The sequence below is a fragment of the Marmota monax genome, unplaced genomic scaffold (assembly GCF_021218885.2).
Source record: "Marmota monax isolate L192 unplaced genomic scaffold, Marmota_monax_Labrador192_F-V1.1 WCK01_AAM20220418_F8-fsc00393, whole genome shotgun sequence".
NCBI lineage: Eukaryota > Metazoa > Chordata > Mammalia > Rodentia > Sciuridae > Marmota > Marmota monax.
The window spans coordinates 395316-412117 of record NW_026692824.1 but is presented as its reverse complement, the minus strand read 5'-3'; the positions used below and the strand labels follow the sequence as shown (position 1 = coordinate 412117).

The following is a 16802-nucleotide window of genomic DNA, read 5'->3' as shown; positions in this document are numbered from 1 at the left end:
TCTGGGCCTCAGTAAAATAGATAATCCTTGGGCCAGTTCCAAAGGAGGGAAAGAGATAAATGGAAATAAAAACTCACACAGGGAAAAGTAGAGAAAGAACCAAGAAGGAGAGAACTAAGAGTAGAACTGAGAGAGCATTATACAGACTCCTAGAGGCGGGAGTGTGGGCTTCAGAGTGTTCTTAAGTCCTTAATAGGCAAGGCAGGAAGATAAGGGAATGACTGTCATACATCAATACTCAGAGGCTTCCTAAAGCCACACAAACCAGGATCCCAGCTTCCGGCCCCCAACCCCCAGATGTAGGTGTGCCAGCCACCTGCAATGACTCACACCCTGGCAATGTGGGCACACATACCAAGAGCGAGCCTGGGCACCCTGCCCACCCTCACACCATAGGCCTGGGAAGGGAGAGGGAATATTCGGGCTCTTCAGTGGGGGACAGGGGGTTACTCTCCCCACACAAGGCTACCTTGCCCCCAGAGCGCCCCCTAGTGACTACCTCGTAGGCTCTAGGAGCCAGGTGACCTATCCTCCCTAACCTCCTCCCCCAAAACCTTCCAGGGGAAGCGGGAGAACCTGATGAGGTGTTACGCAAGGCCTGCTGTTTACCTCCCGCAGGAGCCTCCTCCCTCCCTATAAAACCTGACGTGGTGTGGTGGGGAGACTCGCCAAGACTGAGACTCTGGTTGAAGTGAGAGGCAATCCCAGGAGACAGGCAGAAAAGCGGCATAAAGTTAATGCGGGAGACAGAAGGACATCGAGTCAGCAAGCAGCAGGGGTGGTCCACCATCTGCGCGCTCGTAGGCGGTCGCGGTGGTCGCGCAGGGGGTGGCTCCCAGACCCCAGCTTCCCATGGAGGCGCCTGAGCTGGGCCCGGGGCTGGTGGAGCGTCTGGAGCAGCTGGCGACGTGTCCGCTGTGTGGGGGCCCCTTCGAGGACCCAGTGCTTCTGGCGTGTGAGCACAGCTTCTGTCGCGCGTGCCTGGCCCGCTGCTGGGGGAACCCGCCGCCCACCGGCACTGAGGGGTCCCCCACCGCCTGCCCCTGCTGCGGCCTGCCGTGTCCCCGCCGCAGCCTGAGGTCTAATGTGCGGCTGGCGGTGGAGGTACGGATCAGCCGCGGCCTGCGGGAGAAGCTGGCCGAGCCCGGCGCCCGCTTGGGAAGGCGCCGAGGAGGCCGTATCCCAACCATGGGCTGCCTGGACCCGCACGGAGAGGTAGGTGCCTTCGAGGGTCACCAGCTATTAATGGGGTGGGAGAGGGCTCATAAGTTCCCTGGGAAAGGCGGGAACGGCACTTGGCACCCCAGAGTCCTTGTGGAAGTTTAGGTAAGGGTGAAGTTGGAGAGAGACTTGCAAAGAATAAGGAGGTGGGGTCTGACCCGGTCCTCAAGGTGAGAGGTGCCGGGAAGGACGATGGTAAGGGATTGACACTGTTCGGAGGAGGAGGATGGACAGATGCTGTGAAAGGAGCAGGAGAGAAGAGGTTGGACAGGAAGAGACAGGCGGGTAGTATACAGAGCACGGGACCCCTCGAGACCATGCAAAGAGTACGGGAATTACGGGGACTCCAAAGCGTCCAGGAGGAGCAGAGCTGGCCGAGGGGAGAGATCCTGTTTGCAGAAGGGCAAGTGACCCGGGCTAGCGCGAATAGGAGGCCCGGGAGGATGGTAAAAGATATCAGAACGAGCGTCGAGAGTGGAAGAAGGCGAGAGTGGAAGAAGGCGGAGAAAACGCGGAGTGGATGGGAGGGAAAGGGGGAGACTGATAAAAAGGACGGAGAAAGGAGGGGGAGCAGATCAACAGTCCCTTTAGTGTTGGGCCCCTTCCTCAGACCTTAGATGTGTGTTGTTGTTATTGTTGTTTTCAGCTCCTCCCAGATCCCCAGGCAGGGGTGACGACAGGTGGAGGCAAGGTCCGGGAGAACAGCCGTTGGGGCCTCTGGCTTCCCTCCACGCACCAGCTTTATTTATCGCCTCCGCACCCCCTCCTAGCCCCGTACTCCTTGGCCACCAACCAACCCCATTCCCTTGCTCGACCCCCAGGCGTCTGAGGCTGGCTTCTCCCCAGCAGCCCAGCCGGTCTTGGGTCTCGCTTCCGCCCTTTGAAGTCTTCCTAGACCTAATTAGTCTTGGTGTAATTGGCATAATTAGGCAAATTGCCTTTCCTCTTCTCTTTCCCCCTTGCCACCACACCAGCCTGCTCCAGCCATCCTCACTGGGCAGTGAAGAGGGGGAGGGGAATGTCCCACTATTTGGAGGGGATCCAGCGCCCTCTTCTGGCTCCCATGATTCTCTGCAAGATCTATTGGGCCTCTTGGGACAGGTCCTCCAAGTCCAGTTGCCTCCCTGGCACAGTGGAGACACAAAGCGAAGGACCCAATAAACGCCACTGGGCTTTTATAGCAAGATGGGAAGCAGCGTTATTGTAAGGCTTTTATATACCAACTCTTAGCTCAAGGGCTCTGGGTGTGTATTTGGTCATGTGATGGCGGGTGGGGGTGGACATTTATCTGGGATACACTCTGGAAGGTGATAAGGATAGCACTAGTGAAAGAGAGAATGGAACTAAGAAGGCAAATGAGGAAAGTAAGATCTCTTGGGACAAGAAATAGTCTGGAGAAGGGGAATTGAGAACCTTTGTGGAATAAAGAGGGGGAAGGCAACAGTGGGGGCACAGGGGGAAAAGAAGGTGATCACTCTGAGAGGTGGGGAGGAATATTACCCACTTAGAGTTCCCCTGAGAAGCAGGGAGGAGGGAGAGGACTCCCCACAGTATGAAACTCAGAGCTCACATCCATGTTTTCTTTTGCCCATCCCAGGATATTAGGAAGACGTGGAGGCGGTAAGTTTCACGTTTACTCTTTCTTCCTTTCTACTATCAGCAGTCATAGCCATCACCTTACCACTGGGCCCATATCTTTATCCCCACTAATAGGCAGTGTTTCTGGGGTGTTGGCCTCATCTATTTCTGCTCCTGAGAACTGAGTGGGTTAGGAGTAAGGACTTCAGAATCAGCATCAGAAAGCAGAGGAGTGTCTAATGATTTCCTGACTCTTTGTGTTATCTGTCCAGATTTGATGCCCCAGCACCCACGTTGTCTAACTCAGAGGAAGATCTCCCTGATGATTATCCAGTGGTCAAAAACATGCTTCACAGACTGACAGGTAAGGAAGAATGTAGGGAGGGAACTGAATAAGAGTCTGTGTTAACTTTGTACCCTTTTAGTTCTCAAAAATGGTTATTTCTTAGGACTGCTATAACAATGTACCATAATCTTTGTGGCTTACACAACAGACATTTATCCTAAATTCTAGAGGCAGAAATCTGAAATCAAGGTGTCAGAAGTATTGGTTTCTTCTAAGGACTGAGGAAGAATCTGTTCCTCATGTCTGTGCTAGCTTCTCATGGCCTTACTAATTCCTTGGCTCAGAGATGGTCAGCACATTATCTTCCTCCTGTATGCATCTGTCTGTGACCAAATTCCTTCCCTTTTTATAAAGCAGCAATCATATTGAATTAGGGCCCACCCTAACTGCCTCATTTTAACTTTATTACCTCTGTAAAAAGCCTATTTTCATATAAGGCCAATTCCAAGATATTGGGGTCTTCAGCATACCTTTTTTTTTTTTTTTTGGGGGGGGGGAGTACAATTTAACCCAGAAGAGTATCTGTCCTCAATTCTTCATATTCCAGTCATTTTCTTCTTCCTTTTTCATACATTCAAACAGACCCAGGAAGTCAGCTGCCTCCCAGGAATCTCTCCTTCTACCACTTCATATCATTCTTCTCTACAGAGCCTCTTCCTTCCCCTTCTTTCCTTGCTCTCCACCCTTCTTTCAATTGCTTAGAGAAGATATTTCATCCTTTTAGTCACCCATCATCTCACCTAATCCAATTACTTCTAGTACCCCAATCCAGAAATCTTCCCTCAAAGCACCCCATACATACAAGACAATGTGTGTGTGTTTTCCTGATCCCTTTGGCTATCACCTCCTTCTCTCTCCTCTGCAACACACCTCCCAAAGAAATAGGCCTGTCCACCCCCACCTATGCTTGTGGGTGGGTGGCCTGGTTTTGCAGGATACCTTGGATTCTTCGTTTTGCCCCTCCCCTTTGTCTCTGGGGTTCTATCAGGTTATCAGTCTTTCTCTTTAGATCCACCTTCCCTATTCTGCTGACCCAGCTCCTATGCCCCACCCCAGATGCTGCATATTGAAATATTAGTCTTCATTCCTTCCCATGTAATCGTGTCAGTCTCACCCTTCCTTTCTCTAACACTACAAATCAGAGGGAACCCTTTGCTCTTTGAGCTGTGCCTCCTTCCCTGGACTAACATGTTCCTTCCTCACGACCAATTCCACAGAAGTTGTGCATAGTCCCTATCCTGTCCAGGCCTGCTCTTCATAAGCCTTTATCCTTTTTGGTCCTGCAGCCTCCTTTTGACCTCGTTTGTAGGGTCTTCAACAGTCTCTTGTGTACCGGCCACTGCCTATTCTCTGCGCTACCCCGCCGGATTTAGAAAACCCTCTCACATAGTCCTCTCCTCGCCTCCTCCTTTCCAGCCGACTTGACGCTGGACCCTGGCACCGCACACCGCCGCCTGCTCATCTCCACTGACCGTCGCAGCGTCCGACTGGCCCCACCAGGAACCCCTGTACCCCTGGATGGCCCCGCGCGCTTCGATCAGCTCCCAGCGGTACTAGGTGCACAGGGCTTCGGGGCCGGCCGCCATTGCTGGGAAGTGGAGACCGCGGATGCTGCCTCTTACGGAGACTCTTCCGGAGAGGATGAGGACGACGGGGAGAGCTGCTATGCAGTGGGCGCTGCCGGGGAATCGGTGCAACGCAAAGGCCGCATCAGGCTGTGCCCAGCGGAGGCCGTGTGGGCAGTGGAAGGCCGCGGCGGCCGCCTGTGGGCCCTCACCGCACCGGAGCCCACCCTGCTGGGTGGCGCAGGACCACCGCCAAAGCGCATTCGTGTGGACTTGGATTGGGAGCGGGGCCGCGTGGCCTTCTACGACGGCCGCTCATTGGACTTGCTGTTCGCCTTCCAGGCGCACGGACCCCTGGGGGAGCGCGTATTCCCTCTGCTTTGCACTTGTGATCCCCGGGCCCCGCTCCGCATTGTGCCAGGAGAAGGCTGAGAGCCTCCCTCCTGGCCCCTGAGTTTGGACCAGCTACTTTGAGGCTGTTTCCTCTAGTTGCTGAAACGGGTTCATAAGCCTATGCAATAGTATTAATAAGCACTCATCACCAATTCTCATTATCCCCATCCCCACAAACCTTACCAGGCCTCTAGGCTTTCACATCCTGGCCCCAAATCCAATAGCTCCTGCCCCCTTTCTCTTGGGGAATATCCCCCACCCCACTACTCCAGTACTTTCTGTTAGTTCTCCCTTTCTCACTATTCTAGGCCTCAATTGTGGAATTGGTTCAGCTTGTTAAGTACTGGTGAGCCATCCACATTTACTACACAGAGGTCCTGGCTTTCTTAACTTCAAAGGGTTCAGTGCCTTCTCCACTGTTGGAAGGCTTGTGCTTCCTGGTCCTGTCCATTTTGAGGTTTCTCCTCAAGAGAGAAAAAAGCCTTTTCCTAAAACAAGAAGCTTGAGGCTGGTTAGGCCCTAGGGACCTCTAGGAAGCTTAATAGCACACCCACTTTTTTTTCAGGATGGGGGGGTAGTGTAAGCCAGTTCTATTCTACCTTCCTTTTGTGACTGCTTTCTGTGCTCACAAATTTTGCCTATTAAAACCCTTTGTAAAATTTTCCCCTGCACATACTCACAAAAAAGAATGAATGGTGCTACCCCTCTTTTTCTCAACCTGGGAGACACCCAGACATCCCCAAATGCATCCTTATACATAGTCTCACATCATTCCACTCCATGTATAAATGGGCCTGTATTTAACACATTTTGTGATGTTGGGTTATTTATTTTGTGCATGTGTGGCAATAAATGAGATCTCAGTGCTGATATGGATTTGACTGATCTCTGCAACTGTGCATGGCAAGAGACCTGGAAAATGATAACCAGGTCCCAGTGAAGGGTGGGGAGGACTGAGAGAGCTGGATATCTGGGTTGGCAGATGCATCAAAGCCTAGGAAGGAAGGGGTAGGAGTGTAATACAGGGTACATACCCCCATCTGTTTGCTCTCTCCCTTTTCCTTCCTCTCCCAGGGTCCTAGGCCCCTGGGATATGTTGGATGGCTCTGAAGCTAAAGGATGAAAGGCTGAAAAGATAGTTGGCTCTAAGTGACCAATATCAAATTATCTCTGTCAAAAATCCTACATCAAATGAAAAGGGTGGGGACAAAGGACATGACTTTCTTGTTCCACTTTCCCTTAGAAGTGAGAATGACAAAGACCTCTTTCTCTAACTCCGTTTGAGGGCATGAAGGGGTAGGAACGAGGGGAAAATTTGGGAGCCCTGCAGTGTCCCATAAGACCTCATATCCTATAGGCAAGGACTAAGATTAGGGATTATATAAATGCATAAGTGGAAAAGCTCTAAGCCAAGATTAACAAGCACAGCTGGGGTGAGATGCCTGGAATCTGACTGGGACCCTGGCAGTGAAAGCTGGGACTACTGAAAACCCAGTTTAAGTGTTTGGGACTCAAATTGAGGGTGCGAGGGGCCAAGATAACTGGATCCCAGGACAGGCAGTTTGGCAGTAAGAACAAAGGAAAGAGACTGGGACCAAGATGCCTAGATCCCTGGTAAGGATGGGACTGGAAAGAGAAATGAGGGCTGGAAGAACCCAGAAGACTGGGTTCCGGAATAGCAGCAAGTCAGAATTCCAGGATCTCTGTCCACCCTCCTCTACTTCTTCCCTCTATGAGGCAAAGAAAAGGGAAGGAGGGGGCTGAAGAAGAAATCAAACCATGGATTTAGCCCCCAGGTAGCCACATGGATACATTCAGGGCCAGACAGACACAGGAATGATGGGGGAAAGAGGAATTTAGTGCTGCATTGGCCCTGGAGGGGGCTGGGAGGGGTCTGGAGGCTGAGGAGGGGTAGTAGGGGTCGGTCCTGGGGTTGCATGACTCCGTCCTTTGCGGTGGCCCCGAACACAGTGTGTATGACCACAGCCTTCCTCGTCCTCGTCCTCACTCTCCGTGGAGCTCTCACCAAAGGCCCGAGGTTTCTCATAAATACAGCAGCCTGGATTTGGAGGGAGGAGCTCAGTTAAAAAGAAAGAAGAATAAGATGTTCAATCAGTGCCATTCCTACTGGATCTCTGAAAATTCCTACTTCCACCTCTGTTTCCTCCTACCTTCTAGGATACAGTTTTCCCAGGCCCATTCCCTGGGACTCAGGCACTAACCCCTTTTATTTTGGGGGTACTGGGGACCGAACCCAGGGAGACTCTATCACTGAACTGCATCCCCAGTCCTTTTTTTTTTTTTTTTTTGAAACAGGGTTTTACTTAAAGTTATAGAGATTGTCCTCAAACTTATAACCCTCCTGCCTCTCAATCTCCTGAGTTGCTAGGATAACAGGTGCACCCCACTGCCCCTGGCCCCTTTAGACAGACAAGAATCTGAAACCCTGCTACTCCTACTTCTTATACCTCTTGCCATCAGACCTTGATATATCACTGTTCTAGCCCCTTCCTGCCTTTTTCCTTCTAACTTTAACCTCTTTTCCCTGAAAACCACCAAAAGAATCACCAAGAAAGTGACAGAATTGTGAGCATCTGGGGCCAGTGGATGTTAGAAGGTAGATATACAGGAAGAAATCTAAACTCTAGGGTTCCTCTGAGCCCACAATAACTTACATTTTGATGAACGGCGTCCCATGTGTTCATTGTCTACTGTGTCACTCGTCCATTCCACTTTTTTTTCTGGCTTCCTTTTCCGAAGTTTGATAGTTAGACTCCGGTTCTCCTAAGGTTGAGAGGCATGAGCATACATATTAGTCTCCTACTGACTTCCTATTCCCTCCCAGAGGATCTCCTTTCTTTTCTTCCCTAGCTCAATCAGTTCCACAGATATAGCACCAGAGGAGCCAAGTACTGGAAGAAAATAAAATAGAACAGGTCTTTGCCCTCAGGGCATCCTTAATAGATATAATTTCCTGTTCTCAATAACCATCAGTATACAAAGAAGACACAATTTCTAACCTAGGGAAGATCCCAGCAAATCTTCAAAGGAAAATACATCCTTGTTGCTTCTCTGACTTTCTGCCCATATCATCCTTGGTGGTATTAGTACATAAAAATTACTTTCAGTCCCCAGTGACTAATCTTTGTTTTTTTTTCTCCAGATTCCCCTATTCCTTTTCCCATTGAAGGAGGAACTTCATTCATTCTTACCTCACTCATTCCCAAGCCCACCTTCCCCATCTCTTATCCACCTATTTCCTCTCATCCTTAATAACAATTATTACTAACTCCCTTAATTTGGAGATTAAACCCAGTGCAATTATCTTCCTTTGAAAGCACCTTAACTTGTTCTTGCAAATATACTACTTGTTTTCCCACTCACATCCTCCCCTCTGATTTCTGAAAATACTACCTTCATCTTCTTCATTTCCTCTATTTCCTTTTATACTCATGCACTTAATAGCTATGTATTAATAAGCATGCTTCTGGTTAAATACCCCTACAGCTGGCTTTCAACCATACTTTCTTACATTGACCTTTCATTTCCTCCCAGCACTTTTCTTGTTCCTTAATTCACAATTTCCTTTTTATCATTTATACGCTTTATTACAAACCACTACCCCAAGCAGCAACACCTATATCCCAACTATGACGTCCTACTGCATGTCTCTGCAACAGCTTCCCGCACCATCTCTGTCACTCCAAATATCCCCAATCCCTTGCGATTCTCTCAACCTCAGATATTCAATCCCAGACCTCCCAGATTCCCATGCCCAGTCGCTCCTTCACCTTTCGAAAGCCCTGTGCCCTCCCTCCCGGTATCTCCCAGACCCCTAAAGAGCACCGCCCCCCGCCTTTCTCACGGGCTCGGTTGTCACGGTAACCGTTGTCTCTGTGACGGTCTCACTCAGCCCGGCCCCTGCCTCCGCCATGGTTAAGGCTGAGGAAAAGGAGGAGGGGAGGAAGGGGAATGATACACCCTTCCCTTTTTCTGTGTCTCTGGGTTCTAAGAGAATCGGTATCCGATTCAGGTTAGTAGCAAGGATCCTCGGCCTCCTTTTTTCCCCCTCCTCCAGGGCCTCCGTTTCCCCACCCGTGGGGATAACCTTCCAACCCCACTTCCGGCTCTCCACTTCCGGGTGTGACGCATTCTGCAGTCCCGCATTTCCCTTCCCCAGCACCAAATGCGTCAAAGCGCAGGCGTCGCCAGTTTAGTTCCGCCTTAATGTGACAGCGCGCAGGCGCTGCAAGAAGGCGAAACAAATTCAGCGGAAGGGGCGTCACTGCGGGTGTGGGAAGAGGGCAGTCGCGGGTTAAAGCAGAAAGGGGCGCCTGGAGGGGTAGGGTTGGGTCAGACGCAGCGGACCAGGTGCGGCGAGACGGGTCGCTTGGGGGCTGTTGCACGGAATTGAGATGCTAGTGGCTGACCCCACCCCGCCCCCTCCCTAAACTTGAGTGAGTGGGTGAGAGACCCGGGGAATAGGTGCAATAGTGAATCTTGTCTAGTTTTCGTTTCATTATTGGTCCCTCTCGGTTTCTTTAACGAAAAATGGAACCTGGGAGCGGTTGGAAACCCACGATTAAGAATGAAGCAATCGAGCTGAGCGGGGTGGGGCATGCCTGTAATCCCAGCGGCTGGGGAGGCTGAGACAGGAGAATTGCGAGTTCAAAGCCAGCCTGAGCAATAGCCAGGCGCTAAGCAACTCAGTGAGACCCTGTCTCTAAATAAAACACAAAATAGGGTTGGGGATATGGCCCAGTGGTCGAGTGCCCTGAGTTCAATTCCTGGTACCTGGATTCGACACTCCGCCAAAAAAAAAAAAAAAAAAAAAATCAAGCAATCCAGGGGCTGGGATGTAGCTTAGTGGTAGAGCGCTAGCCTAGCATATGTGAGGCACTGGTTCAAGCCTCAGCACCATATAAAAATAAAGAAAGAAAAGAAAAATATCGTGTCCATCTACAACTAAAAAATTGGAAAAAGCAATCAGGATTCTAGTTGTCGCCCTGCCTGTAGGTGTTTGAGCAGAGGGCACTTAATACACCTTCAAACTGGATTTTTCCATTCTACTAGGCCTTGGAGATGGCCTAGTAGATGCTTTTTCACTCCCAGTCTGGTGAAAAAGACAGGCATGCTCAAAACTAACCGAAGTATAAAACTCTGAGGAGGCATTAACATATTAGTGAATATTAACATTAGTGAATCTGATGAATGATGTGAATTTAGCTACATACTGCTTACATATTCTCTGGGGTGGAAAAGAGTACATTAACCTGTTGCAGTAATTCACTTGCAGGTCAGCATGAGAAAGAAAGAAATAAGAAGCAGAGCAAGCAAAGCAGCAGCAGAAAAAAAAAGTCCTTTATTGTGTACAAGCAATCTTTTTATAGTATTGTGAACAAAGAAGGCAGCCTTCCAACATCAATGAATCAGGTCTTTCAGCTAATTAAACATAGCACACAGAAGTTTTACTTTCTAATCAGAAGTGACCCACTTCTCATGGCTAATCTACTCTCGGCCTGGAGCATGTCAAGCTCTGCTCTTGTTAAAAACAGATAATAAATTTTTTCTTAGCGCCCTCCTAGCCCACTTGGCAGAACATCCCGTTTGCAGGCAAGTCCTCCCAAGGACAGCAGACACCTCGTTTTCAAGCATGTCCGCTGTTACCTTATCTAAACCTTGAGGGAGCCTCTCGTTTGCGAGCAGGCCCTCCCAAGGACAACAGACACCTCAAGCATGTCCGCTGTTACCTATCTATACCTTGACAGAATGTCCCGTTTGCAGGCAGACTCCATCAAGGACAGTAATAGTAATGCAGTCACATCTGATTCTCTACATTAACCAGAGAAAGTTATATCATTTTATACAAATATGTGCACGTTTTTCAAGGAGCAAAAGAAAGTGGTAAAAGAAAAACCGGAGGGCAGACATATTTTGTTTTTAGGTAGAGAGCTTATAAAGTAGTAGGTGTGTACATTGATTTATACTATACATTATGGTTTAATACTACTGGGAGTAGGGGGAGTGCCATATTAGGCTTGACAGTTAAGCAGTGGTTTCATGGAAGGCCCTGCATGCTTTGCTAAGAGAACTTTATCCAGCCTGTTGTTACTAGCCATAGAAAGGCTTAAAGTAGGGTAGAAACATATTTTTGTGAAATTTCCAGAGAGGTCAGGGGGTCCACTGCCAGAACAGTCAAATGTATAGTGAGGAAGAATGCCCTGCCCATCTGCACCTTGTGAGGATCAATCAAACAAGAGAGTGTGATGTTTAAGAGCTGTGAATATATGAAGGACCATAGAACTACAAGAAATCATTGTTACTCTTGTCCCTTGGTCATAGTTTATATCGAAGAATGCAGAGATGCTGTTTCCCAGAATCAAAATTTGAATGTTTTGTATTGTGCATTTGTTTCTCTGGAAAGTTTTTGGGGAAAAGAAAAATTCAGCATGTATACTACATAGCCCATTTTTAAAAATGTGATCTCCACACATACCTATATAAACACATATATATTGATTATCTCTGGGAAGTGGGATTCCTTTGAATTCGACTTTTTGTTTCATTTTATATGAGTCTATTTACAATGAATGTATATTAATCTCAAGAGTCAATGAAATAAAACTTTCCGAAATGCCCATGCATCCCTTGGTATCTTTTGTATGGGGGGGGGACAGTAATTTGGAATTGAACCCAGGAGAGTTCTCCAACCGGGCCACATTCCTTGCCCTTTCATTTTTAATTCTAAGGCAGGGTCTTGCTGAGTTGCTTAGGGCCTAGGTTGTTGAGGCTGGTCCCAAACTTGCAATCCTCCTGCCTCAGCCTCCTCCCTGAGATTAATGTGCACCACTGTGCCCAACTCCTGGGTATCTAATTTTTTTGTTGTCTGTTAAATTTATATGTCAAATAGATCTGGTTAAATCTTATGTTGAATCTCTCATTATCCAAACCCCCAGTTTTTGTTTCCTTATAATCAGGAACCAAACAGATTTAGACCTAGGGAATACTTAAAACTGCTTTTTTCTCTTTTACAATACTGGAGAATGAACCCAGGGGCACTCTACCACTGAGCTACATCCCATTCCTTTTTATTTTTTGAGACAGGGTCTTTCTAAGTTACCCAGGCTGACCTCAAACTTGCAATACTTCTGTTTCAGCCTTCCAAGTTCCTGGGATTACAGGCATGTGCTGGGCTTATAATTGCTTTTTTGCATTAGCCTCACTCCTGCAGTTTCATTATTTTGCCCTTGTATTTTTCTCCTTAATAAGCTAATTTAAGTTCCTTTTGAAATAAGACACATTAAAAATTACACATATATTCAGGTTTTATAGAAAAATGTAACTTTAATAAATTCAACTGGGATAGTAGTAGGTGGGAGACCAATGGTAGTCCCCATGTAAGATCTGATTATTCTCTGGGAGCAAAACACTGAAGAGGAGATAGACAAGAACCAATATCCTTCACCTTCTAAGGAAGAAGAGGATGTACTGTAGAGTTGCCCAGAAAAAAAGATCAAGAATCTTCCTTTTCCTGAAACCTATGAAGAAAGAAAGGACTTGTAATATTCAACCAAAGGAAGAGTTTCTAGTTATATGAGATGATATAATCAATAAAATAATCAGGAAAGGACTTTTATTTGTGCATTGTAGAGAACTAGCTCCCTTAAACAATCTTCCAATTCCAACTTTAAAACAACTGAAAATGCTGGGATTAATACTAATATCTAATTATTAATTAATTAATATCTATTATTAATCAAAAAATGTGAAGATTTTCTTAGCACTCTTCATAGAAGAAAAAATAAATAAACCGGGCCTCATAAAAAATTAAAAACTTCAGATTGGGGTTTAGGCCTGTGCTAGGGAGTATGTTTAATATATGCAAGGCCCTGGGTTTCATCCCTATTAAATACTTCTGTTCATAAGAAAGGAATTTCACAGCCTCAACAGATAGAGGAGAGAAAATATTGTAAGAATTTCTTCTATAAGCTGGCCTTTACATGAATAAGCAGCTAAAATTGATATTACTTGCATGCTCCTAAAAATATGAAGCCAAGAAGTTATCATAGTGATTCTAGGATTTGGGCACATGTAGCTCAGTGGTACAGCACTTGCCTAACATGGGCAAGGCCTTGAGTTTGATTCCTAGCACTGCCACAGAAATGAAAGTAGAGTGATCCCCACTTGGTAATGCCTCAAGGCACTTGAAAAAGAAACAAATGCGGGCTGGGGTTATAGCTCAGTGATAGAGCATTTGCCTAGCATGTGTGCGCCACTGGGTTCGATCCTTAGCATCACATTAAATAAATAAATAAAAGCTTTAAAAAATGAAATAAAAAAAAAAAGAAGAAAGAAATGCTGAGAATACAGCGTCACCCCACCCCCTGGGGTATTCCAAAATTACAAAACAAAAAAGCACTGAGAGAGCCAGCAGAAATAGCAGATAGCAGCATCAGACTCACAAGAACTGTGGTTATCAGACTCAGAAAAAACAAGTGTAATGTTACTTAACATACATTTAAAGAGTGGCTGGGCATGGCAGCTCACACCTGTAATCCCAGTGGCTCAGGAGGCTGAGGCAGGAGGATCATGAGTTCAAAGTCAGCCTCAGCAAAGCAACTCAGTGAGATCTTGTCTCAAAAATACAAAATACAGCTGGGGATGTGGCTCAGTGGTTGAGTGCTCCTGAGTTCAATCCCTGAACCCAAAAAGAAAAAGAAAAAAAGGAGCAAGGGTTGTTAACAGGCAGGATCAAAAAAAATGAAAGAAAAGCAAGAATAAAAGGAGAAGTTTAGAATATGATTAAGGAGTGAAAATTTTTTAAAATGAGGATATTTGAAAAAATAATTAAGTAGAAATCAATAATAGTAACTAACAATAACTGAAATAAATTGAAGATAGAATTAGTGACCTAGAAGGACCTGAAGAAATTATCCAGAAGGCAACATAAAAAGAAATGAGATAAAATATGAAGGATAATAAAAATGGATGATACAAGAGAAAATTTTATAACATATTATACCTTCAGGAAGTGAGAATTGAAAACATGGGAGAAAAACAATGTTAAATAAGATAACAGCTGTTAATTTTCCAAGGTTGATGAAAAATTCTCAGCTTCAGAAAGTCTAATAAATCCCAAACTATACAGGATAAATAAAAGAAAGCCATATCTGATATACTGTATTGAAACTGCAGAACAGCAAAGACAAAGAGGACTTCTTAAAACTATTTAGAAAGCCCATGTTTTTTTCCTTATTCTTTTTTTTTTTAAGTACTGGGGATTGAACCCAGAGGCTCTTTACCAGAGCTACATCACCAGTCCCTTTTTTATTCTGAGTTAGGGTCTTGTTAAGTTGCCAAGGCTGGCCTAGAACTTCAATTCCTGTCTTAGTCTCTAGCCCTCCAGAGTAGCAGGGATTACAGGAGAATGCCAATGCACCAGGCCCATGTTCTTTACTTCATGCATGTCTCTCACCAAAAGAAAACTACTTTGATTGCATTTGAAGATTCCATCATAACATACTGATCACCAAGCAATACCTGCCTGTGTTTTAAAATTTCCTTTTAAATAACTTACAAGATTCAGTTCACTTAGTATAAAAAGGGGTAAAAGTATCATTTAAAAAAAATTAAAAGGCCACAAATCTCCCTATTAGGGATGGAGCCAAATAAAACAATTGTTTAGTACTACAAGTCTCACTTGAGTTTGAACGGGCAGAGGGAGAGGAAAGGATACCTACTTGCAGTTGGTACATGTGTAGAAGACAGTCTGTCCTTCATCAGCTGAGCGCATCTGTCTGGTGTGGTATGCCATTCCCTCATGACCACACTGAGAGCAGCGCCTGTCAACCTAGAGAGAAACTGGTGGATTAGGAAGGCCTAGTCATACCTCCCTACCTTTCACAGAAGTCAAGCTGTCATATTCCTCAGATATCCTCATCTAAAAACCTCCCCCCCCACACCTGCTCTCTCTTAGAATTGGGTACAAAACTCCCTAAAGCTCAGGAAATAATACCAAGAAATAATAAGTGGGATGGCATCAAATTAAAAAACTTCTGCATAGGAAAGGAAACAAGAATGTGAAGAGTGAACCTACATGAGAAAAATGTTTGCCAGCTATTCTTCTGAAAGAGGATTAATACCCAAAATACATAAAGAACTAAAAAAGCCCACTTAATATTAAAAAAAAAACTAAATAACAAATTAATAAATGGGCAAATGAACTAAAATAGACACTTCCCAAAAGAAGAAACACATGACCAACAAATATATGAAAAAATGTTCAACACTGTAGGGAAATGCAAATCAAAACTACACTGAGATTTCATCTCACTCCAGTTAGAATGGCAGCCATCAAGAATACAAACAATAGGCTGATGAGAATATTGGGGAAAAGGAACATTTTACACTGTTGGTGGGGTTGTAAATTAGTTCAACCACTATGGAAATCAATGTGCAGGTTCCTCAAAAGACTAGAAATTGGAAATACCATGTGACCCAGCTATCCCACTCTTTAGTGTCTATCCTAAAGAATTAAAGACATCATATTATAGCTATATATGCATACCTGTTTTTAGCAGCATAACTCACAATAACCAAATTATGGAACTAGCCTAGGTGGTGCTCAATATAGGAAAAAAATGAAGAAAATGTGGTGTATGTATTCAATGGCATTTTATTCATTCAAGTCATAAAGAAGATGAAATTATGTCATTTGTAGGAAAATGAATGGAATTTCAGGGCATTCTGTTAAAATAAGTCAAACTCAAAAAATTAAAAATGATTATATTTTCTCTCATAGGTGGAAGCTAGAGAGGAAAAAGGAAAGAAGGGGGGGGGGGAAATCTCATGGAATTGAGTACAAAAACTCCAGATCTCTGCAATCACACCTCCATAACTTTCCCACTCTTCTTATGGAGCCAGTCCTTGATCTTGGAGTAACTTACCACAGGTCCCTGGATCTCAGGTCCTTCCTCCACCGACATAGGCAAGGCTGTCCCCAGTTTGTTAAATACAACTGAGGTCTTCACGATTTTCCCTTCAAAGTCTGTACAGGCAGTAAAAACTAATTGTAGAACCGGGCCGAGGGACGGAATTACCCTCCCAATTAGTCCCGGAGGCCTCTTTCCGTTTCCTTCCTGGACTAAATGTACAAGAGCCTGACTTCTGCTCTTGGGTCCCCCCCCCCCAGTCTCGAGATCCCCAGCCTCCAACCCTTCCAAGTTGGGCCCTCGGCTGGAACAAATGCCTAGGATCTTCTCACCCCGCACATTGATGGAAAAGCCACAGCGAATACAGGTGACCGCATCCTGAGCCCCGGGCAGAGGCAGGACCGAGCCGCAATCCGGACAGAAATCCAAGTCCGACTGAAAGCTAGAGCAGGTACTGGCGTGGTCCATGATGGACAATAAATAGGTCAAGGGCTAGGAAGGGAACGCAAAGTTTATTAATAAACCAACAATAAAGCGGAAACTCCTTCCAATTTAGGGATCATTCTTTTTCGGCCCCAGAAAGCAGATATGGAGAACCCTCACCCTTCCCTCACACACGCCTCCTGCCTCGGCGACTAAGGAGCCGATAGGCCGGGACTCCCCCGGCTGTTAAGGACTGAGGGACTTGGGACCTTTCTTGGGACCGGCAAAGGGACTCACTAACTCCGTAGGCTAGAGCGCCGGTTTTGTGCCGACTGCGGAGCAGCG

General features: G+C 46.2%; 3 protein-coding genes across 5 annotated transcripts; 1 reads left to right on the top strand and 2 right to left on the bottom strand.

Annotated features, from left to right (window-relative positions):
• Positions 1-582: 582 nt before the first annotated feature.
• Rnf39 (ring finger protein 39) lies at positions 583-5973 on the top strand. Of its 2 annotated transcripts, XM_046448498.2 has the most exons (5): positions 583-1215; positions 1868-1912; positions 2819-2841; positions 3072-3163; positions 4562-5973. In XM_046448498.2, exons 1-5 carry the CDS (start codon positions 853-855, stop codon positions 5140-5142), a joined length of 1104 nt encoding a protein of 367 aa, XP_046304454.1. In that variant the 5' UTR covers positions 583-852; the 3' UTR covers positions 5143-5973. The 2 variants fall into 2 exon arrangements, with proteins under 2 accessions (XP_046304454.1, XP_046304455.1); XM_046448499.2 differs by lacking the exon at positions 1868-1912 and having other exon boundaries at positions 588-1215.
• Ppp1r11 (protein phosphatase 1 regulatory inhibitor subunit 11) lies at positions 5903-9205 on the bottom strand. The gene is made up of 3 exons (XM_046448510.2): positions 8969-9205; positions 7779-7887; positions 5903-7162 (listed from the first exon to the last, which is right to left on the bottom strand). The coding sequence occupies exons 1-3, from the start codon at positions 9035-9037 to the stop codon at positions 6960-6962; spliced, it is 381 nt and encodes a 126-aa protein (XP_046304466.1). The 5' UTR covers positions 9038-9205; the 3' UTR covers positions 5903-6959.
• Positions 9206-12421: 3216 nt separating this feature from the next.
• Positions 12422-16773, bottom strand: Polr1h (RNA polymerase I subunit H). Of its 2 annotated transcripts, XM_046448512.2 has the most exons (5): positions 16638-16773; positions 16367-16526; positions 16050-16150; positions 14844-14953; positions 12422-12641 (listed from the first exon to the last, which is right to left on the bottom strand). In XM_046448512.2, the coding sequence occupies exons 2-5, from the start codon at positions 16500-16502 to the stop codon at positions 12617-12619; spliced, it is 372 nt and encodes a 123-aa protein (XP_046304468.1). In that variant the 5' UTR covers positions 16503-16526; positions 16638-16773; the 3' UTR covers positions 12422-12616. The 2 variants fall into 2 exon arrangements, with proteins under 2 accessions (XP_046304468.1, XP_046304470.1); XM_046448514.2 differs by lacking the exon at positions 16638-16773 and having other exon boundaries at positions 16367-16631.
• Positions 16774-16802: the final 29 nt, after the last annotated feature.

Coding starts and splice junctions, on each gene's coding strand:
- Polr1h (XM_046448512.2), bottom strand. CDS start 16,502: ATGGACCACGCCAGTACCTGCTCTAGCTTTCAGTCGGACTTGGATTTC. Junction 14,954..16,049: donor CTGAGATCCAGGGACCTGTG/GTAAGTTACTCC, acceptor GTTTCTCTCTAG/GTTGACAGGCGCTGCTCTCA. Junction 12,642..14,843: donor TACACATGTACCAACTGCAA/GTAGGTATCCTT, acceptor CTTTCTTCATAG/GTTTCAGGAAAAGGAAGATT.
- Rnf39 (XM_046448498.2), top strand. CDS start 853: ATGGAGGCGCCTGAGCTGGGCCCGGGGCTGGTGGAGCGTCTGGAGCAG. Junction 1,913..2,818: donor TGACGACAGGTGGAGGCAAG/GTCCGGGAGAAC, acceptor TGCCCATCCCAG/GATATTAGGAAGACGTGGAG. Junction 2,842..3,071: donor ATTAGGAAGACGTGGAGGCG/GTAAGTTTCACG, acceptor TTATCTGTCCAG/ATTTGATGCCCCAGCACCCA.
- Ppp1r11 (XM_046448510.2), bottom strand. CDS start 9,037: ATGGCGGAGGCAGGGGCCGGGCTGAGTGAGACCGTCACAGAGACAACG. Junction 7,888..8,968: donor TTACCGTGACAACCGAGCCC/GTGAGAAAGGCG, acceptor TCTCAACCTTAG/GAGAACCGGAGTCTAACTAT. Junction 7,163..7,778: donor GGGACGCCGTTCATCAAAAT/GTAAGTTATTGT, acceptor CTCCAAATCCAG/GCTGCTGTATTTATGAGAAA.